This window comes from Pagrus pagrus, assembly GCF_965226575.1.
Source record: "Pagrus pagrus genome assembly, chromosome: 13".
NCBI classification, from domain to species: Eukaryota; Metazoa; Chordata; class Actinopteri; order Spariformes; family Sparidae; genus Pagrus; species Pagrus pagrus.
The window spans coordinates 8,220,467-8,246,811 of NC_140197.1; the positions used below are offsets into that span (position 1 = coordinate 8,220,467).

General features: G+C 39.1%; 1 protein-coding gene across 1 annotated transcript; it reads right to left on the minus strand.

Annotated features, from left to right (window-relative positions):
- Window positions 1-8,753: 8,753 nt before the first annotated feature.
- Window positions 8,754-21,313, minus strand: LOC311267846 (homeobox protein Dlx4a-like; the record flags this gene model as incomplete). Its single annotated transcript, XM_084371088.1, has 3 exons — window positions 8,754-8,996; window positions 17,407-17,603; window positions 20,986-21,313. 3 exons carry the CDS (start codon window positions 21,311-21,313, stop codon window positions 8,754-8,756), a joined length of 768 nt encoding a protein of 255 aa, XP_084227214.1.
- Window positions 21,314-26,345: the final 5,032 nt, after the last annotated feature.

Below are 26,345 nucleotides of genomic sequence, written 5' to 3' on the forward strand. Positions count from 1 at the left end.
GGGTGTACATAGTAAATCGAGCATAAAGGAGGGGAAAGAAACAGGAGGTAGTAGTTAAGCTAGAAAATAGCTTATTTACAAACGAAACACTGGTCAACAAAGGAAGATTGGTTTCCAAAAGAAAAGGTGCTGTCTGTAGCTCAGCCACTCTGGCTCCTGCACACCACAGCTGCCCAGCCCACTGGCACCAGCAGCACTTTGTACCACCCGGGCCTAAGTGGCGAGTAGGTTCAGGTGTGGACCGCCACAGGCAGCAACAAGGAGCGGGTGATCGAGGGCGACACCTGAGTGGAAACACAACACAAAAACACAACACAAACATGCCCACAACACTAGGGCTGTAACAGTTGCGTTGATTTAATAAATATTTGTTTATTTATACAATTAGAAATTAATGTTGTTTATTGCTTGGCAGCACCGGAAAGTTATTCATTATTATTATTCAAGGCCATATTGTCCCTTTTGGGACAATGCTATCGTGGCTAAAGTATTATTGTGAGAGTTTCATAAAATTTTCCTTTATGTGCTATTAAAAAGTCTTAAATTGAACTTGGTGAACCCTGCAGAGACCCTGTATAAGATCACAGAGTAATTAGTACAGGAGCATCACAGGGCTCTGCTTCGTTCTGTAGACATGACCGTCATTTTGAAAACTGAAGTGTACTGTTGACAGGCCTGTCAAACCTTTGTCGTATGGCTGCGGTTTGATTATGCTTCGGCCAACACTTGATTAGGTTCAGACACTAAGACTACGTGATTAGGTTCAGGAAAACCTAATAGTTTGGGTTAAATGGCTAATACTTAACTTAAAGCAGGAAAAAAAAAAAACTTCTGCCATCCTAGCGTTTCCCTGTGGTGTCCCTTGCCACTGCCGCAGAGAAGACGTTAGCAACATGGTTACTGACAAAGGCCCGGCTACTGTCGAAGTCAAAAAACAACTGTAAGACTCTCAATTTGACCTAGAAACTCTGATCTCAGTGCTGTGAAAAGACAGAGTAAAACATCCACTTGTATTAACAAGTAGGCAGGTTTTGTTACTTACTTATCTAGTGGAAAGAATGCCAGTTTTGAACCATCCCAAGTCCCACTGGTTAGAGGAAACATATCTTTTGCAGTGTAGAGTTTCCACAGTTATTCCAGTTGTTCCACTGTTACCTGGGGATGGTGACCGGGTAGAACGATGCCTCTCCCTGAGAAACCCACAGATGGTGTCACCCTTACACTGTGCAGTCAACATTCACAGACTTAAAGATAAGTTAAAGCACAAAAGTTGTGCATTGCCAGTTTAAGTATGTAGTAAGTTATCTAGGTTAACGAGTACAAACAACTCTCCGTCAACTTACGGTTTCTCACAGGACATGAACAGCAGTCTCCTCTGTGAAAGTACTGTTGTTTCTGGGCTGTCTCCATCAAAGGTGTTGGTGTGTAGTCTGGTGATAAAGGAATCTGCGGAGGCAGCTGGTGGATGGATAGAACATTCTTAATTGAAACAGATTTCAAGCCTGCGTCCGAACCAGTGTGGCCACACCCGGTGTTCCCAGTATCTGACAAAGTTCTGCCTAAAGCTTTGTCGTCTGCTCTAACCAGAAATCCCCTTTGATCAAGGAAATCTACAAGTGTCCACCTCTGACTTTCTCTGTCTGCGTGGGCCTTTTTAGATCCCTTCCGCCTACAACTATCTACTTCTTCTAATTGGTCACTTTGGTGGATTGAGGGTCCATCTATCCAGTAGTAGTTGAATCTATAAGTGGCCTAACTCTGCTGATGTCACTTCTGGATTTTACGACCTAAAGCAGCTCTGCATCCCTCTCTCTGTCTCTATATGGAAATGTATACGTATACTTTTTTCGTTGCGGTCTTCCTCTTTCGCCAGCGTTGTGTTACCATGTTCCCTCTGACCCCCGACAGGCTTCCATCAGTTCATTAGGACAATACGACGTGTCTGAAGTCTGTGAAGCACAGTATTCTATAAAACTCTACAGTGTGAACATCGCCAGAGGCAACAGGATGCTGGTCCAAGTAGCGGATTAAATAAGTCGGGGCCTTCTTAAAAGAAATTCCACAGTCTGGCTTTTTGAAAGTGACGCCTGATCCTCGGAGGAAAAGAAAATGAGAAAAGATGAATAAAATAATAAATGAGGGTTGATGAGAGTTTGCCACAAATGTAAATAAGTGATGTCATTTATATTTCTCTGTGGTCCACTGATATCGTTAAAAAATGTTCAGGTTCCCCAACATGTATTTCTGCAGTCAACAGTCTCCACTGGATTTAAGAGGAACAGGAACAAAGTCTCCCATGCAACGCCAACGGTGTGCAGCTTTACTGTTACGCCCAAATCTCTTCCCGACAGTGAAGCCACAGGTACAGATGACTGATTCTCCAGCTAACAGGGAAGTGTTGCTGTTGTTACTTACACTTTTAGCATTAATAAGCACTGTGTCAACACATTTATGAATGTCTTTGTTGACAGCCCCTTCTATGAGGCATTCATAACTTAATATATGCTTCACTAAGTAAATGTCTATGTCGTCAGGAGATTCAAACACATTTATGTATAAACCTGCTGTAATTCATCTTTAACTAACACTGTGAGCATCATTACATTAGTAAATCTTACTTTCACACATGATGAGTAATCTAGTTAACATGCAATAATCACAAAGATACGACATGCACACTTTTCTTACTCTTTTACAGCTCGGTAAGCTGCATTTTGGAACAGCTCCTGAGTCTAAATATACAGAACAGAAACAAAGTGATTTTGTGGGATAAATAATGTCCCAAAGACACACTCCTGACATCACGTCTGCTTACAGAAGGTAAACAAATCAGCAGTTGACTTTTCTAAAAACAGAAGGATGAACAGACGGGTGGATACACTGACTCACATGCTGCATTACGGCTTGAATTGTTCTTTTATAAGAATATCTAAATTAACATGGGGGCTTAAAAATAGTTTACAATGAAAAAACAGCTATTATATGATATATAATTTTGATATACTATGTAACATATACATTGCTATAAAGCATTTATTAAATGTTGCATTTATTACAATATGTGTGTAACTATTTATATGCATTGATAATCTATAATCACTATGTTTTACTGTGTTATCAAGCACAGTAACTGTTTATGCACCAGTTATGAATGCCTTAAAGGAAGAGTTATAGTTTTGAACAAAAGTATTTATAGACATATTGATGTTTTTTATTTAACAATAAACAATGCAATACATTTACATAAATTCAATAATAAATTTCTAAATGTTGATGGATGAGTTGCATATTATTTAACATTTAAGTTGTGATTTTGTGAATAAACTGTATGAAATATGCTGCATCATACGTAAAACTGTAAACACTCACGTTTGAGCAATCAATTAATGTTGAATAAAATGGATTAAATTTAGTAAAATAAATGTAAATCCTGATTTGTTTTGGAAGTATTCCAACAATTTCATCAGGGATTGTGTATCTAAGTGATCAGCTTGATATCGACTCCACTGGTGCAATGCCAATATCATTTGACATTTTTCTTCCTTATGGTAAGCTTATAGTTGTAGTTACCACTGTATGTCACATGACAACATGATTAACACTACTAAGTATCAGTTATACACAGACGTATAATGTAGAGGATGGATCTCAGGGTTGAACCGTGTAAACTCAGGGTTTATGGAGGGTCACAGCTGGCTATTAATGCTAGGTGTAAACAGATGCTGAAAGATGCTAATGCTACAGATGAAGTGGGTCCTATAGGATCAGCAGAGGAATGTAGCTGGGTGTAACTATGTCAGTTGGTGCTTTTACTTGAATACTCCACTTACAGTAACTACAAATCTGAGGTACTTGTGTTTCACTTGAGTATTTCTGTCTTATGCAACATTATATTTCTATTCTGTGACATTTTCAGAAATTATTGTACTTTATACTCCACTGCTTTTCAGAAGTTTTCATACCCTTCATGCCCAGTGAAACCATATATCTATCTATATTTTTGTTGCTACATAAACTCTTTAAAAGCCACGTGGCATCTGCTTTGTCTGGATCTTAAGAGACCTGGACTTAGATTTAGAGTTTAAATAACATTATGTTAAGCCATGAAATAACTATACAGGGCACCTACACAGGTCATTATATTTAATCAGCCCCATCTTTTCTTCTTCTTTTTGATTCCATCCTAGTTTGTTACCAACAAATCTTTTGGTCTGAACATGAAGCACCCTGAGGTGATTATATAATGATGCAGAGCATGACACCAGTGCTATAGGTCTTTACACTACTGGATGTGTTCATGAGTGCAGTAGACTCATCATACCATGGTGTGGCAGTGCAACAATGCATCTTTCTCTCTCTCTGTGAAGAAGGAATGATTTTATCACCTTTTTAAGACACACAGACACATTTTCTCTCATACACACATGAAATCATTATGGCCTGCTGTTCCCATAATAATGAAGGTAATTTTCTTTTGTCCTTTCAGCCTGTCTGACCAGTCAAAACAGTGACTTGACCGCTCGATTACTCTAACACAGTAACTGAATATACACTTTAAACTAAACATTCATGATTTGTTACATAATAAATTGAAAAGGAGTGTTAACTTTAAAAATCTACCATAAAGCAGCATAATGCAGTAGTGTATGAATGCATTTTTCCAGTATTAATTGAACAGATCAATTTTGTTGTGAAAGGATAAGCCCCCAGTAATCCTGTTTGATGTAATCCACTACTTCCTAGCCTTTGCCTTCAGGGCCGGAGGCAGAGGGATATTCCCTTGACTGACAATTACACATAATTACAACGTTGGAGTGAAAGCTTTATTTAACAAGCTGTGTCCTAAATTACCTATAATTGACGTGGTCATTTTATAAAATCATTGATGATGTTTGACGACTCTTTTCGCTTTTCCAGATGTTTGCGGGTGAAAGACGTGACCTGCTCCTTCTGATTTATGACTTAAGAGAAAATGGCTCCAGGGCACTGGGGCACACTGAGAAGGAATATGTTATTTTACACTGAGACCTGAATTTGATATTACCTGTTAAAATTGCAAAAACAAATTCTGTCCACTGTTGAATGTAAGTTGAATAAACAGAATCAAATAGGGTGGCAATGATCATTGGTTTTGGTTTATTTCAAATAACATAGTGCAACCTGACCCACAGCCAAAATATCATTGGCAAAATATTAATTCAGTATTTTAAGACGTTGTTGAATAAATTCCAGTACACTGCAGGTCATGAGAAGTTCAGGAGGGTCTCAAAAAGGGGAGCAGAAAAACAAACATTCAGGACGAAACAAAAAATTTAAATCCACCAGAAAATAAAAAGGAAATAAAATTGTAAAGTTCACAATCATAAGACCTGCAATGAATAAAAACCCTGTTTTGTAGCATCCCTGTGTCTGACAGCTCATCATTCTCCACCAAAGACTCCAAACCAATTAAAACAACTTTCTCTGGACACAACTGAAATGAATTCAAGCATTAATTATGCAAAAGACAAAAACAGCACACTCATTTGCTTTTAATATATGGCTTTCATTCTGGAACTTTCATTTTGGCTTGAACTAGTTTACATCTTTTATTAATATGTATATATATATATATGTATATATATATACATATATATATTAATGTAAAATTTGACTCATACAGTAAAACATACATTCAGAACATACTGTAAGAACCATAAAATGGCTGCTTGTTCATATTCGTTATCAGCCCATGTTGGTACTGTGATCAACTGTTTCATTTGGGCTCTCTAACGGTCTATGGAGTGCTGCAGGAGCAAGTTCTAAAGCTGGGAAATAGGTTAGAATTTTTGCACTTTGGCTTTGCTTAACCTGACATCAATGGGTTTTTTTTAAATGAGCTTTCAGTTAAATACCTGAAAAAGGTCTGTGGTTAACACAAGTTGAGGAGATGTCATAAAATACGTCAGTAAATACCCCATGTTTGAATTATAAAGCGTTTGTGTCTTTAAAAGGGCAGTTGCAAACAAGTGGCTAATTGAGACTTCAAAAGTTGCCAGAGGCATTAAAGGCCTTGTACGAAAAATTGTTTTTGAGTCTCACTCGTCAAAAACCGACTCTTTGTGATGGCGGCCGACCCGTCCTGCAATCCCAAAGTGTCGGAATTTGACGAGTGAGACTCAAAAATCTACTTTTCTTACAAAAAAGACCTTCAAACGTCATTGACTCATCTACTCACTGTTTAGTTACAAACTACTGTAACTCTCACTTTCCAACTTTTTGACTGATCAATTTATATTGATCAATTTATATGCCTACTGTTGGTGACACCGAAGTCATGCGACTGTGATGTAGTTTGTTTATAGCCTAACGTTTTTATTTCTGGGGATCGCATTAACTGTATGCTTAAAAAAAAATCATAACAGTGGTGTTCATCTGTGAAGATTATCTTGCTGAACAAAACATGTAGTATCATAAACTTTGCCACAGAGCTTATTTTCTGCGCTAATCCAAAATCCAGCTGAAAAATCCCTCAAGGCTTTTCAAGGGAACCAGAGCGATGCTAACTTCCGGGTTAGCCTAGAAGAACACATCATCCCTGCAGCACTCCATATGCTACACAGGACCTTAAGTTACACCCTGTCAGAATTTATAAAACGTGCATAAAACTAACTTTTCTCCTTTTCTTTATTTCTTTAATTTGATCTGTATTTTAACGTTAACAAGCCAGAGGGTCCTTTAAATCAGAAAAGTTCCATAAAAAACAACTTTGAAGAAACCCTTTAGAACCAGAAACAAAGATGCAGGACTGGTATTAGTTTTGAGTTGTAGCTTTATCAAACATTTCTTGGCAGGCAGAGCCCCTGGAGACAAATAACTTGACTGTCTGTCTTAAAGTGGGACTATGTTAACTTTTGTAATAAAAAATAAAACAAATGATAAAAAATGTACTCCATTCAGTACACACTCCAAGCGAAAAGCCTCAGATAGTCAGGGATGACCAGTAGTTTATGATCGTTAATATGAGCTAACGTTAAAAAACTTGGCATTTTCAAATATCTTGTAAGTGTGACTTGTAGCCTTGTAAGGATGGTGTTCAGCAAAAGTAACACAGTCTCACTTTATGGGTGAAGTCAAATATACACATTTGCAACTTAGCTAACTGGGAAAACAAACAGTAAAAACATTGAAAACAGTGAATACAGTGAAATAACAGACTAGAAATAAAATCATTAAACCCCATTGTTTTTTTGTGGAACTCAGGACATTACAAAACAGAATTGTAAACTAGCAATCGCCATGTTTGTGTTCTTACTGGAACATCTTGACTCATGTTGCCCCTGGACCATCATTGAAACTGACCAATCACATTGTCACTGCTTAGCGATTCAGGAAAAAAGACCTGAATATCATGCACACGGGATAAGTTATCCATTGTAACACGTGTTTTACATTGTGTAAGAGGCCATTTTAACCTAAACCATGTTTTCCTAAACCTATAACCAAATATTTTATTTCCCTAAACCTAACCAAACCATGACAGAAAACTTAAAAGAAACTGAAAATAAGTGAACAGTATAATAATATGTCTACTGAGTGCAAGACCTGTACTTACCCACCCACTCAGCCTGAACAGCTTGCTCCAGATGCAGTTTTCATCGCTGTTACATAAGTTGAAATGAGCAAACATTCATTATGATGTTCCAGGAACACCACCAACACCAGTCGCAAAGCTATGACATCACAACAGCATGCTTGGTCAGTTTCAATGATGGTCCTGGAACAACACCAACATGGGGATATCAAATAAACCAGCCTCACGCAGCCGTAGACTAGCATAGCTTAAGGTACAGACACACTGGATCAGTGGAAAGATTAAGAGATCCTTTACATTTTGTATGGAGAACAGAAGATCTGGCCACGTTGTGCATAATGGATATGGCGTGATGTTAACCTCAACTTCCAGCGTGACACAAACAATTAGATCATATCTTCAAACTATGCACTGCTGATCAAATATGAATCAAGATTCTGTTACTGCATTGCCTATTTCTCACCTCACCTGTTTCCAGAAATATATGTTAGTGTGCTTTTTAGCTGCAATTGAAGAACGTTTTTGACCCGGCTTCCATTCTGACAAGCAAAAACCCGATTTACAGTTACGTAACCCATTGGCCTAAACCCTTAGTGTTCCGGTGCGTCCAGATACATCCGGCCAGATTCTGTGTGTCTGCACCTTTACTTGTGTTTGGAAGGTCTGCTAGGCTAACTATGCATACTCTTGTAGCTAGCGAGAGCTAAGCTTTGCATGGAACCAAAAGCTCAGTTCTCAGATCAACAGGCTATCTAAGTGTTCAATCAATCAGGTTGGAAGTTCAATAGCAGTTTTACCAGGCTTACTTATAATGCTTTGGTTGCAATGGTGCTATCGTGTAGCCGGGTCCGTTACTACTCCGTTGCTATGGTTACTGTCCTGATGACATACTGTATTTTGTGAATGCTGGGAACAAAGTAAATTCAAAGGAACACTTTCTATTGATTTTTTAATTATCTTAGCTATACTTAATAAAATTATATTTTTAGCTTTACCCTTGCCTTTTTCAGCCTATAGTAACTTGCCACATATCCGTTTGCTGCAATTGATGTCTGCCAGTTATATTTTTTGCCTCCAGAGCAGCTCAGACTCTTAACAATGTCTATGTCCCTGACAGCTCCACTCAGCTTGCTGGTATAAATCCATTATTTGTCCTGGAAGTCATTACTCCTCCTGTCTGTCACATCATCTGAGTCCTCGGCATGGAGTCCTGCTGGTGCCCGGGGTACCAGTGAGCAAAATTGTTCATGTATCCTCCAGAGTGCACCGGCGCGCCTTTGGCGGCCATGCTGATGTCCCACAGGGAGCACGGAGAAGAGGAGGATGGCGGTGGAGGGGCGAGGTGGTCTCCTTCAGGTCCACAGGGCCCGTTCTTCATGATCTTCTTGTATTTGGATCGTTTGTTTTGGAACCATATTTTCACCTGCAGTACAAGTGAAAGGGAGCAAATTGAAAGAATAGATTGAAAACTGTGGTAAAGGAGACAAATACAGTAAAGGTCCACATCCCCAGCCAGACTTAAACTGCCCTTTGATTATGGTCAGTGTTTTCATGCCCAACATGGACGCCCCTGTTAATGACCTGTGTTGTATTTTTAAGCTATGGCTCAGTGAACGTATTGTATATTAAATATCATCGTGTAGCTAATGCTTGTCTATCATTGATTTATCAGGTTCTTTTTTTCCCTTGACATAGGAAGGAGAATGTGTTTTCATCAATAGAAATGTTTGACAAAAAAATAACCTGGATAAAAAAGACTGAAACAAAATAAACTACCTTTGATAACAAAAACTATGACCAAGTGTACTTCATTCACCAACAAAGAGTAACTTAACGATGAACAAGTTCAAAAGAATGCAAAAATTATAATGTCTTATTGAATGGCCAGTAACGCTGGCTAATGGTTCTGGAGTCTTAGCCAGCAATGTTAGCTAATGTTACCAGTTATAAGCATGGACCTGTAACTAGTGGACACAGCCCTTGAGGCGGAGCCCCATTCATCCTATGAAAGCTGTGGCATGAAGCCAAAAACACTCGACTTCCGGCCATGCTCTGGCCGGGTTCTTCCTCATAGCTCCCGCATTGTGTGGCCCTTTAGAGCGTGCGCACTAGAGACTTCCGCCGACCGAGCCGGCTAACTTCCTGTTTAATGCCTGGCTAACTTGAATGAAAAATAAAAATAATTTTTAAAAATAATTTAAATAATTAAGCTCTTCTAGACTTTCCAAATGTTATTGGACTGAATGGCTCAAATTATAAAAGGGGAATCGAGTCATTTCGTGGGGCTTGCGATGCTCAAAAAACGTATCCACCATTTAACAGACATTTATAAAAAGGTAAGTCAACATAAATGTACCATTATCAAGTGCCCTACAGCATGCAAATATAATGATGCTTTCACTCAGCACAGTTTTTCATCTGTAAAGCCAATCAGTAGTGCATTATATTGGCTGTCAGCTATAATCCTCTGGATATTTTTTAAAGGCTCCATTTATTTAATACTGCGTTAATGTTTAAGATATTCTTCTCAAGCTAAAACCAGCAAGTGAACAGTTTTTCTTGAAAACAAGTCTGTGAATTCAGCTTCCATGAAACACAAAAAGCGAAATTAGCAGTATAACGGATAAGTTTTAGTTCTAAGAGAAGTTAATAGTACAACCTAAATAAATATTCTGAATATCAAAAAGATTAAAATATTTTTTTTTATGATGAGGTCGTACTCTCTATTGTACACCAACCACAGAGACAAATTCTGGGAATACCATTAGTGTCTTTGTTGTCTCTACCAACAATGCAATTAAGAAGATTACAATTCATTAAAAATAAAGCATACAGATGAACAAGTGATTGTAAAAAGACACAGAGCAACAAGCAGGCAGCAACGAAGCAGACAGAACCATTACTATAGGTGTGCCTTCATAACGTAACTTTACCTTTTGACCCCTACATAATGTTAAGCATATACTGTAATGTTATTGTGATACCAAAGGAGCTAAAACTAACATCACATTCAGTATGATAAGATTATTGCAACACAAAGTGTTTTCTATAGACACATGGTTCGTCCCAATAGGCTTTTTCTAAAACATTATAGATGTTAAATGTAAAACTTGCAGGATATAATTCAATGGGTTCAACACTGAAGCGTCTACTTAATATGAAGTGATACTGTCCTGATAAGGTACGTGTGAATATGATGTGTGTGTACTAGAATATCTGAAAATATTGAACCTATTGTCCCTCTGATCGTTTTTCTGGGGTCAGAGATGATTCTGTTGTTTTGTTGTTGATATAACTGGCATGGTCTCAGTTTCCAGCGTGCTTGCAAATTGAGCATCAAATTACACGAATATGCCTCTCGGGCAACCTGTCATCTTAGCGGGAACGCATGAATCATAAATAATTACACACAGTCATTGAAGGATACTTTTGTCTCAAACAGGTTTTAACTGCGCCGCAAATGAAAAAGCGAACGCCCAAAGGACTTGTGCTGCGTGGAGAAAAATGTTCTGGCTGGCAACAGTGGAGAGAAGGATAAAAGTGAAAAGAAAAGGAGATAAAACACTCTTGGCGCTAAAATAGTTTTCTCCTCTCAACTGACAGTCCTGGGAATTATTACCCTGGGATTTTATAGGTATTTATGAAGATGGTTGAAGTGGTTTATGGGAGATATTGGATTCTATAAAAATCTAATTTCAGACTGGCCTAATTGACTCTGAATATGTGGAAAAAATTATCCCTTTACCCAATAATCAAACAAGGCACCCAGCTTTTTACACACAGCTTTCAGCTCCAACAGCCAAGAAGTCATGCAGAGTGAAATTTGACATTTAATTTGATCTCTATTGTTCCAGTGTATCTGCTGACGTCAATAACAGCCTGTTAGAAGTTAGTATGTATGGTGGCAAATACATAAAATCAAAGTATCACTCAATAAATCTGCAATACCATGATAATTACAGCACGCAATGCTGTTATTAAGAAATCAACTTGCACTTTAAAATCTTACTGCGAGCGTGCCAATTCTGAGTATATAACTATTTATTTAAATTGTAATAATCTACAGATATAAAATAAACTATCTGAAATCTTAAGAACTTTGTTGTCCTTCTAGTTGTTACAGGCATGCGTATTTTAAGCTACTCCTCACGATGATCTAATGTAATTAAAAATTACAGCCAGCAAACAGCAGCGCCTGCTGTATAAAAAATTACCTGCAGTGTTAAACAGTAGTAGCTGCTCACGGATAAAAAACCTTAAGTGAGTATGTGGAACGACGCTTATGAGCCCGGGAGTCAATCAACAGCACGTTAAGTTAATGCAGCCTCAGTGAGAGGATTTCTGCTGTAATTATTGGTTTCATATTCCAGCAGCAACATGGAGCTGACAGCTTCCCTGAGAGCGCGACTAATGACACCGACATTAGCGGAGGAGGGTGGCTGAGAGGCAGGCCAGGTGCCACTGAGTGTGTGTGTGTGTGTGTGTGTGTGTACAGTAAGTGTGTGAATATGATATAACTTGCAGTGTGTGTCTGCATTTTCTCGAAACTTCTATTTGGTGGGTGGTTTAAGCTGCACGAGTTAGTTTGAGTGTGTGTGTGCGTGCGTGTGTGTGTGTGTGCGTGTGTGAGAGAGTTCGAGTTTTGAAGGAAAAGCTGCTACGTGCCATTTCTCAGCTGCGTCTGGGAACATTAGTGATTCAGATGGAAAGTGGTCAGCGGTTGGCTGCCGGCCTAATGGCATGAAGGCAGGACAGAGATGTGGTGTATGATCACTATCTTCAAGTGCATGTGTTTATGTTTCTATCTGTATATGTGTATGAAAATGCACACAAGCTACATGTGTTTCAGTAGATACATGGGTGTATGTATGTGTGTGTGTGTGTGTGTGTGTGTGTGTGTGTGTGTGTCCGTCTGGACTAAACTGCATCCATGCATGTCATGAATGTGTGTATGTGCGCATTACATACTGTATGTGCTTGTACAGTAACATATGCAGACCAGGCTCATTACAGCTGACTGAGAGTAGCATGACTGTGTGTTTCAATACAAGCTGTTTGACCAAAGGAGAGCAAAAAGCTTGCAAAAAACAACAGTGTGTCATATTTTGAATAATAGAAAATAATTTCTACCCAAATGTAAATATTTACAGCAGTTTAGTTGAGCTCTAATGCATTTACTCTGGATTTAGCACTTGAATACTACAGGTTAGGCTCCAGCACCAACCCTATCACCAGAGAGATATTGCTTAACCCCGGATTATGTTATCCTCATACGGCACATTGAATGGTTAGCAGTAAGGTGTGACATTTGCAATGAGGGCAACAAACACAGGTGGTCAGACAATCATATAGGTTGCAAGCAAACCCTAAGGTTAGTCAGATTTATTTGGAAAATGGAAGAGATGTGTAGCAACCCAGTCAGAAAAAATATTGGCAGGTAATAATCTTCGGGTTCTGGTTTCTGCAAACCACTGATATGATCACGTTTGTACTATAATAGGCAACCCACCATATTGACATTTTTGCAAATCTCGTCATATCAAGTTCACATTACATGTTTATAACCTCAGTTTCATATCAGGAGGTGGAGGGGATTGTCATCTGTAAGTGACTTCAAGACAATTTCCAGTTGTTGGTGAGGCAACCAAAAAAAAGACTTTTGATAGGAAGTCAATCTCCATCTGTGATTGTGGCAACCACTAGCTATTTTAAGCCGCAACTTGATCTTTTCCTAAACCTAACCAAGTGCCTAAACCTAACCAGTCCATAAGCACAGGACAAGGTTGTCATAAGACACATTTGAAAGTACAAAAATGTAAAGTTGCAACATAAAGAAATGTGAAGTTTCAACATATCTGTGGCTTGCAGAATGTATTGCCAACATGTATTGTGTCGATGTGGTTGTGTGTAGAGGTAAAACACTTCTGAGAAACTTAATGGGTTGCCTTCTTGTAATGCATTCCTTGGCAGAATCAATGCAGCAATGCACCTTGACTTCCTGGTTCAACTTTTCACTAGTCTGACTTATTTTAAATGATGTTGCTGCATTCTGACATTGCAGCACTTGGGTTACAGGTAAGTCAGAGATTGTGGTTATAGTGACTAAACTGTGGACGAGGTAAGGCAAGTTAGACAGCTCAAATGCTTTGCTTAAAGAAAACGTTTTGCAATTATGCTTGTTCAATCAGCTTGATTAGAAAATCTATACCACTCTCACCTCTGTATGTTAAATGTAAGGCCAGAGCCAGCAGCTGGTTTGCTTAGCTTAGCATAAAGACTGGAACAGCTATCCTGGCCTTGTCCAAAGCAGAATCCAACAACAGCACCTCTAAAGCGCATCAATTCACATATTCTATTTTTTTTTTTGTTTTAATCTGTACAAAAGTCAAGGTGTAAAAGAATCGCGTTGTGGACTATTACTTGGTTGGGAGCAGTGACGCTAATGACAGGACTTCAAGACTAAGTTTAGCATTTAGAAGTTTAAATAACGTGTAATTCACAATGACGTCATGACGTTGAACCAAAACATTTCTTAACAGGAAAACTGTGGGAATACCTTTTGCAGTGTTGCTGTGTCTAGAGGGGTCTCACCTTGCCACTGACTCGTTTATATAAAAGAAACTAAATCTGGTCAAGTACTTGCAAGAAAGAATCAGCTGCTTAAAAAAATGCAACTACATTGTCTGCACTCCACAAACTATAGCCGGAGATATCCTTTAATTGCACTACAGTATCAGCCCAACGATGAAATACTGTAAAAACTGTAATACAATCAGTTAAAGCCCACTTTCTCTGATCCATAAAAAAAGGGGGTTATCTGGTAATCATTCATTTGAGTCTGACTTTCAGCAGACCACATTCAAAACCACTTTGCCACTAGAAAAGACAAAGGCAAACGAACAGATCATCTCTTACTCCCAGTGTAAACATGGCTGTGGTAGTTATTTCATACAGGATTAGTAGAGTGTATCTGATGACATCAGCTGCTTATGTATACTCAGTACACACACACACACACACACACACACACACACACACACACACATGCAGGTATCATATTTCAAATGAGGTTATCCCGAACAATTTCAACATGTATATTGTTTTTTTTGATAATGCTTCAGTACACACAGCATTTTGTCATCTTACAAATTAACCATTTATAGGTCACTAAACCAGTTATTTTCTGACACAAAGATGCTGCTAAATGTGCCGCCCTCTCTTTTCCTTCTGTCACACATGAACAATGATTAGGCCAACAGTCAAAGCCCGGATGATACCTGCTGAATAATAACTACACTGCCCTACAAAGCCAGAACACTGTTACAAGCATCAGCCCATCCGCATCAAAACCCAACTGTATGGGTCAACTGGGAAAGCAGCGTTCTTCTAACCATATTTATGTTCCTTCTTAGGCGGCGACCTCTAGTGGCTGTAATAATTATTACAGCAGCAAAGGAGGAAGTCAGGTCACAGAGTATAAAGAGTGAGAGTAGTATAGGGAGGACAACGGGGTGGACAGTGAGGTCAAACACTGACTGTAACCCAGCAAACTGCTGTTTGTGTCCCGTCCGAAACCAAAACTCGAGGGTGAGTTAAATTAACTCAGGAATGTAGTTTACTCATGCCACATACACAATGTCACTTAAGACGTAACGTAAATATGTAAGTTAAGTTAAATAAGAAATGTACTTATTTAAACCCTAACCAAAATCTTTTCCCAACCTAGCCAAGAAGTACATGAGTACCTGAACTTAACCAAGTAATTAAAGTGCTTAAACCTAACCAATCTGTGACCGTACCATGGCCCCTGTTGCGCTGCAACAATGTAATTTTAGGAATGGTAATATACATATGTTTTTTTAGTAGTCAATGTAGGGTCCTATGATTTCCGCAATGTGGAAAACACGGACGGAATCGTGGAAATTGGGCAATGGAAATGGAATCAACTGTAAAATGCGAAAGTTGCAGAATTTTCCACAATTTGACTGACATTCCCGTTTTAGGGTGGAAAACAGAGCGTTTTGTTGGTGGACAATGTTCTGAGGGGCCTCTCACACATGGGACCAGCCTCACGTTATGTCACAGCAATGATGAGGCGGCTGTCTGAGATGAACAAGTCGTCTAAAAAAATGTGAAGAACAAGGATTAACAACCAGCACTGCTGCAAGCCCGTCAGCAGATTCAAGATGAGAGTTTGTTCAGGACTTTGTGGCTGTGTGACTTCCCCTTGTCCGAAAGTGCAAGTAGCCTATTAAACACCTTCTGCTGATAAAATTTGTGTAAAAAGCGAACAGAAAAAATGGTATTTGGAAAAAAATTAAATGGATGTCATTGAGCTCTATCACTGGCAATTGACCTAATCACTTGTTTTGGTATGAGGATATGTTGACAGGTTTGGTCAAATATAAGACCTGAATCTGACCTTTTTAAAGGCTGTTTTAAAATGTATTGTTTCATAGAAATGTATAATTTTTGTGAAACCATGGTTTTTCCATCCTGAAAAACCTGATACAATCTTTTCTCTACTTTGGGCCTTCTGTATTTACTGCTCTCTGCCTTTGTTGAGTAGTCTAGAACATGAACCATGTAAATGGTAAGCACAGCAGGGTTATGACAGCTTTGGCCGTCCAAAACCTCAACCTGAATCCCCTCACAGGTTAGAACCCTTTTTTTAAAACATGTTTGTCATTCATAAAGGGAAAAGAAGAGGGATTAAAAAAATTGCAGACGGTAAGACGGCTGCAAAAAACAAAATATGCATTATCAAGATCTGCCCTGTGATATCAGGGGAATGTTCCCAGACTGTTTAGATCAGCAAATATCAGAGCTTTAATCAGATTCTGACAAATAAAATGTTGTGGACTATTATAGAATCCTAAAGCGTCTCATAAAAAACTACATGAATTAAATATATATATTCAACAAGAGGCTAAAAAACATAACTTGTTCAAATGTGACAGCATCCAATGGTTCACTGACTTCATGTAACAGACAAAATGGCTGCCATTAGGCATTTATTTGCCTGTGACTGCATGTGTGTGTGTATGTGTGTGTGTGTGTGTTCTGAGAAACAAAAGAGACAAATAAAAAGCATTTGGAGTGTAAAAAATGACCAGTGACAGGACAAGTCTTAAATGGACGATCACCGTTACACCCAACACGTGCACACTAACACACGTGCTCTGAACTTCTCCTGTGCATTTCACGGCTCTTTGTTTAATTCTCTTTTCAGCGTCATTGGTTTTACATCCTTCGTGCTACCATTTCATGACAATCAATCCGTGACTAAACTTCACATGACATGAATACATACCGGTATGTAATGACACAAAGAGGAACGTGAGGTGACAACAGTTAACAAGAATGCACCGGTGCCTGTTTTATACTGACACTGTTACCCTTTCACCATGGACAAAGGACAACTTTAATTATTCAATTACAATTCCACTTAATAATTTAGAGATACAGACTCTAGAATAAATTGGGCTTCTTTCTGTAATTACCATAATTAAACAAACAACATGTTCATTTGTTGTGTACATATCTATGTTCTGGTCATGAATTCCAGTGATTAATTAGGTGTCTCCCTCACAGTGTGTCATATATTCTTTGGAAATTAGGGTGAGGTGATGTGCGTATGTCCTCAATTAGAGAAATTAGCCAACACTTCATATTTAAAATATTTATGTTTTGACCAACAACAATATATATATATATATTTTTGAATTCCTCACATTAGTATAAAATATTCATGCCCATGTTGGTTTATTTTGTGTCTATTTCTGTGTGTGTGTGTGTGTGTGTGTGTGTGTGTGTGTTATCCATCATAGTACCTGGGTCTGCGTTAGGCCCAGTTTGGCTGCCAGGTCGGCCCTCTCGGGCAGGGCGAGGTACTGGGTCTGCTGGAAGCGCTGGTTAAGCGCCTGGAGTTGCAGGCTGGAGTAAATGGTCCGAGGCTTCCTGATCTTCTTCCCCTTCCCGTTGAGCCTCACCTCTCCGTTCTCTATCACCGCCGTGGGCTTCTCGTGTTCTGCAGGAAATGAGGAATAGGAGGAGGAGGAGAGCTGAATTTTACAAAGATAAATATCAACGGGGGGATTTCTGTAGGGACAGACTTTTGGCCTTCCTGGAAAGATAACAAGATCAGTCGCAGTGATTCATCTTACATGTCCATTAATAACACATTGAAGCTTCAAGAAGTCGGGAAAAATACAAATTCTCACGAGAAAACCACTAAAATCCTGCTTCTGGATATATATTGTAGTTTTTAGCTCAAAGATCTTTTCAGGTCTGTCCCATTTAAAAAAATACAAAAAACAATGTGGGGTTTTTCCTGACAAATCCAAATGTATTTTCCACATAAATGATGAGGAAAGAAGAATGTCAGTATTATGTAGATTTAAATGTTTAAACTGAAATTAAGGAATTAGTTCTGTTTGTATGCAGTAGCCTATGAATGTCTCCTCCAGTGTGATGGGAGTCAGTAAGACTAAACTGAATTTCACAGGCAATTTGTGCTTATGATTTAAAAAAATAAAATGTTTTTATTGTATTTTAAAAGCTTTTCCCTTTTCTGATATTGTGTGATAGAATATCATTATAATTCTGTGATCATAATCATTCGGTGGTTGATTTAACAGTGCTAAGAGCTCAAGGAAAAAAGTCCACAACCAGCACACAGTTAAATATGGTATAATGAGAATGCTGTAAATTAAGTATAATGGCTGTCAAAGGATTCAGATATAAAAGATGAATCCTCTTTGTCCTCCCCAAACCTGGGAGCCTTTTTCTTCTTCTTCTTCTTTTTTTTTTTTGAAGAAAGCTATACGACAGTGTATATGCGCCCACACTGATCTGTGTTATGACATGAGCTTATAGCCTGCTGTGGCAGGAGAGAACAGCTGCGGACGAGTCAAGGCCCCACAAGATGTTCAGATTCTGTAACTGAGCACCGCCGCACTCAAATACATCAACACTGGAAGAAAACCTGAACTTAAATTTACGACTTGCGCAGCAAGGTTTTACACTTCATGATTTGTTGACATTAGCTTTAATTTGTATATATGAAAATAATAAAAACGCTTGTCAAATTAACTGTTGTTTCTTTCCAACCTTTTTTCCAACGGGGTCTAACATTACTCCATATGTAGAATAATATTGAGGTGGTAACACTTAACTTTACCACAAACTGGTAAACCAACAATAAGAAATTGTTAATCCAACCAAATATGCAAATATGTAATCTCTATCTGTGATGTGGGCTGCATGTTTGAATTAATCGTTTCCAAAAACTGTCAAACAAAGACAAACACATGTACAATATGTTATCCGACTTATGTTTGAGGTCAGTTACACACCGGAGGGGTTGAACTCTCTGTTTGACCTCTTATGAAAAATAAATAAATAAAACTCAAATTAGATAAATAAAAATAACTTATTTAAGGGGGACATATTGCTAAAATCCTACCGCCAATCACAGACACAAAGAAGTAATCTATTGTGTTTAACTATGTTGTACAGTAATGTGCCAATATGTCATCAGTTCAAAATCACGTTTATAGGCAACTCTCATAAGGTCAGTAAATGTCATGAAGTATAACAGTGATAAAACAATGCCACGTGTGTGTCTGGAGTCAGTGTATTCATCGGAGGATGCTTTATTTCTGCTAAAACACTTTAATTATTATATCATGTAGAGATGAAAAAAACAGTTTAAAGTGCTGATGTGACACTTTCACCTCTTCATCTGATTTATGTCTGCAGATAAGACAACACAAAAACACTTTTCTTAAAGTCACTGAAATTGAATCAAGCTGAGAGTTATTTTTATAGATTTACAATGATGTACAGAATTTAGAATTGAATATTCTACAGTATAATACAGTATATTATTATATTGTGTTATACTTTAATTTCTTATCTTTGTAACTATCACTGAAGAGCTGCACATTTTTGTACTTTATAGGTGACGTATTAAATTGACAAGATGAAAAGTGAATTTAAAGCCGAGTTTGTTCTGAGAATGGGAGGTGGAAAGAAAGAAAGAAAGAAAGAAAGAAAGAAAGAAAGAAAGAAACAGTTCTGACAGAAAGGGTTAGTTAAGTATTCATTTAATTGAATATGTACAGAAGGACCTGTATTATTATAAGTAGTTATGAATGGTCAGACTCTTCATCCCTTTACAATTAATTAAACATATATGATCAACAAAATGTATATATGTGATCGCTGTTCTTCACCGCCAAACATCTGATATTATAAAATGAGCCGAACACATAAATTTAACATCTTTTATTGTAGTTTCTGTCAGTGTAAACAGGACTGGTGCTCTTGATATCATTAAATTAAACTGGGGAATTGTATGTTTTTAGTGGCATATTGCACTGAAGCAATGTAACATGTTTTAAACATACAGCACGTTAACAAATATAACACCTCTCATTCATGGATATTTACATATACAAATTACATATACATTTTCCTAACAATGGGCCTTGTTGGTAAAGCTTTTATAAATTGGATAACCACAAAAAAATATATAGTATTTAAAAGTAATGTTGAGTATTTATTCTAATGATTATTATATTATTTTATTTTGAAAGACAGTTAAATCTATAACACAGGAAAGACATTTTGCTATTATCATTATAATGTTTTGTAGTGGTTATCATTATCATTAGTAGTAGTCTTATGTGAGTGTCCTGTGAGTGTGTGTGCAGACAGCAGACAGCAGACACACTGGATGATGTTATTTGGAGATGATGGGCTCAGTTTTGAGGCTTTGGGTTTTGGAGCGCTGCAGCCTCGCGGGCCGCTGCGGGACACCACAGGGCCGGTGTCGGCTGCTTCTTGTGGAGAGGCGCACAGTGTGTGCAGGCCTTAAACTCATCTCCCGTCCAACCCCAAAGTACACTGAACATGACTGTGGCCGACCTGTGTGTGGATCCAATTATTGTCTGACTTATTTTCGTGTTTTTAAAACAATGTAGACCCAGTTCAAGTATTTTAATGGGGCGGACTGAGACATCTGTGAAGAATTTTTTATTTTTTGTCTTCCTCCCTCCGTGCGTACTGTTGCGTTTAATGTCCTCTGTGATGGGACAATCAGCATCATCTTGACTTGGACAGTTACGTCAGTCTTTATTCGGGAGACACACAGCGTCGTGAATGAAAAACATATTTCTAGCAGCATGTAAAAATCAAATAACCCACGACTCTGTGAAACTAAAGCTCCTGCTGGTGTCTTTTCTCCGGCATGTTTCGAAAAAGAACCAAAAGCGGCCGAAAAGACCTGAAATTAATGACCGATGTCACTGTGCTACGACTCCACATGGCCAATATCTGAAATATTAATATCAAACTGCGACTTTCAAAAGAAAAATGTTAACATGAATATTCGTAAGTAAACCTACCTGCATCCTCCAGTCTGGTGTGTCCGAGCGCGCCGCCGTGACCGCCGTGCTGATAGGGGAGGTAGGCCCCGGGATGATGCGCGCTCACCGGGCTGTGATAGGACGGGTATCCCAGCGGGCGACCGTACGAGGATGCGCCGGAAGAGAAGGGCCCGTCGTGCTGCGAGGGCCCGACGGCGTGCAGACCGTGGACCGGATAATGGTTGTGGGACAGGCCGGGGGAGGGCTGCTGGTGTCCGGGGTATCCGTGGCCGCCGAACTCCAAAAACGCCGATTTGGACGGATCGGGCGGGACTAAAGTGTCCGATATAGAGCTCATAGTCATCATTGGGTTGAGGGGCAGTGATGTGGTGGGAAACAAGAAGAGTCAGCTATGACCTCCGGGCGGGGGTCATCATAAGACAACCCACCATCAATGTTAACAAAGTCTGGAGACTTTGCTTTTCGCTTTCCATAAACCGACAGCAGCCGTTCAGTTCACCTGCGATAAAAGTCACTATATTCCTCTTGAATGAGAAGGCGACGGTACAGCGGGTTTAGGAGGCTTTGTCCTCCGCTACATCCCGACCGAAGGGTCCAGAAACGTGACGCGCAGTGCTTAAAACCATTGACAAAGACAGGGCGCGTGTGAGGCCAACGCGCGGCACTTGGAGGAAAAAGAAAGAAAACAAAGCAGGAACTCCTGACAAATGGCGGCCGTAAAAGTGATTTAATATCCTTCAGCTCGGGTTATTTTCCTCCTTCTCTCCGTCCAAAATAATCAGTCCGGTTACTCGTTCGCTCCCGTGTTGTGAAGAGGCGCTTGGCAGCACACATGAGCGGAGTGTGTTCCTCCTCTTCGGAGCGCACTGTGCGTCCTCACGCACCATTCTCTGCCTCCACTTGGCACACACGGCGCGCTCATTGGCTGCGGCGCTCCACCGTGTCACACAAATCACAATCAGCACCGGCTGCTCTGGGTTTTGGCGGACAAAAAGGCCTTAATGCACACTAGGAGCCATTTTAACCATTCAAATATGATTCCGCAAGTGTGAAATTCCGGTTTAAATATCCACAAAAGCCTCGTCTGAATACAATTCAAGGTCACCGCTTTATTCAAATTAAGTAGCTGACTGACGGATTAAATGAGCAAATAAATGACTCAACCAACAAATAAATAAGTCATGATAACTGCTAAAATATTGGGTTTATTATGATGATACATAAAATAGGTTTAGAGTGATTTGAGCTCATCTATTATGTATCTATGAGGCGACAGATGACTGCCTGTGGCCTCTGAGTCACTCGATCCTTTGCATCATGATAAAAAAAATAATTAAAAAGCTAATAATAAATCGGTATAGACGCAACTTAAGGTTAAAATATCTCGTTTCTCGCATAAAATTAAATAAAATCACCAGCGTGTCTACATACAGACTATAATAATTCATATTCAAAAGCAACTCTCCATTAAAGCCGTGCCTTATTTCATAAAAAGCGACAGCGGCAGGTTGACTCATGAAACCCACCGGCTTTTCCAAAATGAAATTCTTCCCGCCTGCCAAAAGAAAAATAAGGCGGATCAAACCAAATTATCTTCACGAGCGGCTGGTGAAAGGCCGCAGACCTTATTATCCAAATTATTTGATTAAACACACACTTACACTAATCCACAAGAATCCGATTTCCCAAAAACACCATATTGTTCTATTTTTCCTTTTTTTCTCCTTTTGTCTAAAAAGAGCTGAAGTGATAAGGCAGGCCCTTGATCGAGATCAGCTTGATTTTACGCCAACGTAATAACAACACACACACACACACACACACACACACACACACACTGAGGGCACCGCCTGTGGTCCCACACGAGGGACAATTACAACAAACATCGCCCTTCTGGAGAAACCCTAAACTTGTGATTTTGGCAGAGCAGAGGCTCGGACACTGTAATTTCACTCAGCTCTCGGTCATTATGCTCATCTGTGGTGGAAATCCCGGACTGTAGGGCCTACTTTCAAATTAAACTAAAAAAATCCACAGCATTACCAGATTAAATGTAAAAAACCCTGTAGGATGAAGTCATCGCAGTGGAATTATTAGACATGGACACATCACTGTAAATAAATATAACACACAATGTAAAGATGTTGGAGGATGCTGCTGCGAATAACTGCAACTTCATGTTTGTAGTCTAGACTGTATAGCCCTGGTACACACTTTGAATCACCATCATTAATACATGGTGAATTTATAGTTAATAAAGCTTTAGTTAATAGTTTTTTAACTGTTAACAAACAACTAAATGCTTTATAAACCATTAAAGCAGTTGGTTATTGTAAAGTTGATCTTTATAAACCTTAACAACTGCTTAATAAATGGTTTATAAAGCTTTTTATTGTTTCCTAACAGTGAGAGAACTATCAACTAAAGTTCAATTAACTAGTTTACCATTCATTAATGATGGTTGTAACAGTGTTACCGTTGAGTTTATTTGTCTCAAAGTGGCTTTATAGTTTCAGTAACATTAATGTAAGGAAACCAGAGACGCATTTGGAACGCATCATTACTTCTATCACGATGCGGCAATAAACACGAGATGCAATCTGACTTCTAGACATTAGGTTGAGTCTGAGAAGCCAACGTCATAGAGTCACACTGATGGTGTGGGAGTACTCTGGTGCTCAGCTGGAGGAAGTACAGCTTCAGATAGTCAAATAACTTGGTATGATTTCGAGTTTCCCATTTTCTGCTACTTTATAGGGAATGTGCTTTTTCCTCCACCACATATATCTGACAGCTATACTTAAAATCACATGACAAGCTTCTATGAAATTGCAAAGATTAAACACATTTCCGACCCTTATTTGGTAAAAAATATTGTGATAATTGACTTTTTTTTTTCCCAGTCCTAGCTTAACACAAGTGCTTTTGAGAGGATTTCGAAATATTGACATATATATTGTGTATACCAATGTAGCAAAAAAAGTATCACATTACTTTAAAGGCATATCCCGAACTCTATCTACTATGAGCTATCTGCATTGCCACTAGACAAAATATTTTAAAAAATTAAATACATTTGTATGGCAGTATTTCTGCTTTTTTCATCGCATCATGACCCCTCTCATTTATCTTGTGACCCAGAGCCTTAAGTCTGGGCCCACTGGACTAAACTAACAGTATATGAAGTACTTAATATAACTCCATCTCTAATAGCTACAATGCAAACACAGCTGCTTACGCATCAATGCATCAGTATTAGCAATCAGTCCTAGGTTTTCTAAAAGTTCATGGTAATTCTGTACTTTTTGAGTAAGGTTTTGAATGCAGAACATTATTTTGTAATGATGAATGTTAACGGGGTTGTATTGCTACTTCTACTTTAGGCCACTACAAGAAAATTTCATTTTTTTGTTGATCCTGACGGCGCCTGTGCATGGAAGATGACAATGGTGAATCAAAGTAAACTTTGCTTTAGCACCAGCAGACTACAGAGCAGCTTCTTTCTCAGGCTGTGAGCCTTCTCAATTCATCCTCAGCACTCCGCCAGAACAAACAGTTTTAATTCAATGACTTGTCCTAAAGTTGAATCGGACCTGGTGACAGTCATTAAGAATAATTAAAATATTAATTCAAAAAAAGCTAGTCCTCTCGCTGATGGTCTTGTTTGCTTATGTAGGTTATAAAGATGCATCAGTGTTAAACTGAAACTGTTTTGTAGCCAGTTAAAAGTTTGAACTGAACACAGAACCACACAACCATTACTGTTGGTGCTCCTGGAGGATTTACCATCCTACCAGTTGGAGCTAAAAGTAAGGCTATAGCAATGCTTTCAGACCGGCCCTGGAGGCCTGAGGTCCCTCTTTAGTCTCTAATCTTAGCTTTGACAGCTCCTTTAAAGCCTCTGCTGTCATACACAAGCACACACACACAGAAAGAAAAAGAGACAGACATGATTTGACTCTCTGAAATACAGATGTTTGTGCCAATGAAGTTGACTGAATTGAAGTTGAAGTATGAATGAATCAATGACAGTCAGCTACTCCCATCAGTATTAGCTTTGACAGCATAACTCTTGTCACACCGACCGGACAAAATTGTAGTTTGAACGTACTGTCGGCATAGAGGAGAGCGCGCTCACACACACACAGACACACACACGCACGCACACACACACACACACACACACACACACACACACACACACACACACACACACACACACACAGCAGAGTGAGAGATGTTTTGGCATGTTTCGTCCTCCTTTCTCGTCTCCTGCCTCTAGGATCCGGCTTATTATACCAACAGGCTGATGTGTGGAGAGTTACTACACATCCCAGCCTGCACTCCTGCTTTCATGTGCAGCCAACATTCCTCCCCTCCCTGACTACACCTCTGTGAGCGCCAGGCACACCCTCCTTTGCTGTGTCAATGCTGTTATTTAGTGGCACAATCTGGCTAAGTCGTCAAAATTTTCTTTCTGCTTTTTTTAACGCCGACTGAAAAAAGGCAAAGCGGTCAGTCGGCGGGGCTGGAGAGAAGCACAACATTGGAGAAAATTATCGCTCTTTTAAAACTCAATTGTGCAAGACATAAAATTGAGGGTTCTCTTAGGCATTTAGGCCAAGGGTTCCAAGTCTCCAACATTTCAATCTCCAGTACTTGATCTGGAATGTAAAGTGCTCAACATGAGGAATCGCTCTCGAAATTGAAACGAATGCAAGACTTCATATAATTTTTGTCACATTTAACACAAACCTGGCCAAAGTTTTTATTCATGTTGCACTGGTTGTTTGTTCTGATGTCTTTTTGGCTGCCGCATTACAGTGAGGAACAAATATGGATGAATTTACGACTTAGCACATTGCTGAACTCTCTGATTCAACAAGTAACATAGGCTAATGACTGCGTTCAGACAACTACACTGATTTGTTGGCCTGCAGGGAGGCAATTTGTCATCCGCTATCAACTGGAGATGAGTTACCGTCTGACAGCAATGAGACGGAGCTCATGCACAGTAGCTTGTAGGAACACGTACAGGTCAGTTTACACCTTTAGGGAGCAAACGAGATAGAGAGGAGAAGAAAGAGCAAAGGTAAAATCAGCCACTCTCAGTGAGCTTGAAATGTAATGTTCAGAATTGACTTTTGAAGTTCTAAACTGATACTTGTTTTGTTCTGTAACAAAATAAGCAAAAGATGTGATAGAAAATGAATCTTTGATTCAACTAACAAGTTAAGCCTGATATATCGTATTCTTCTGTGCTACAGAGCTTCTTGCACTAGGTGTCATGTTCCATTATTGCCATCAGCGCACACACCAAGACAATTTCACACACACCGTACTGCTGCAGGAAATACTCACTCGAGCACCTCATGTGG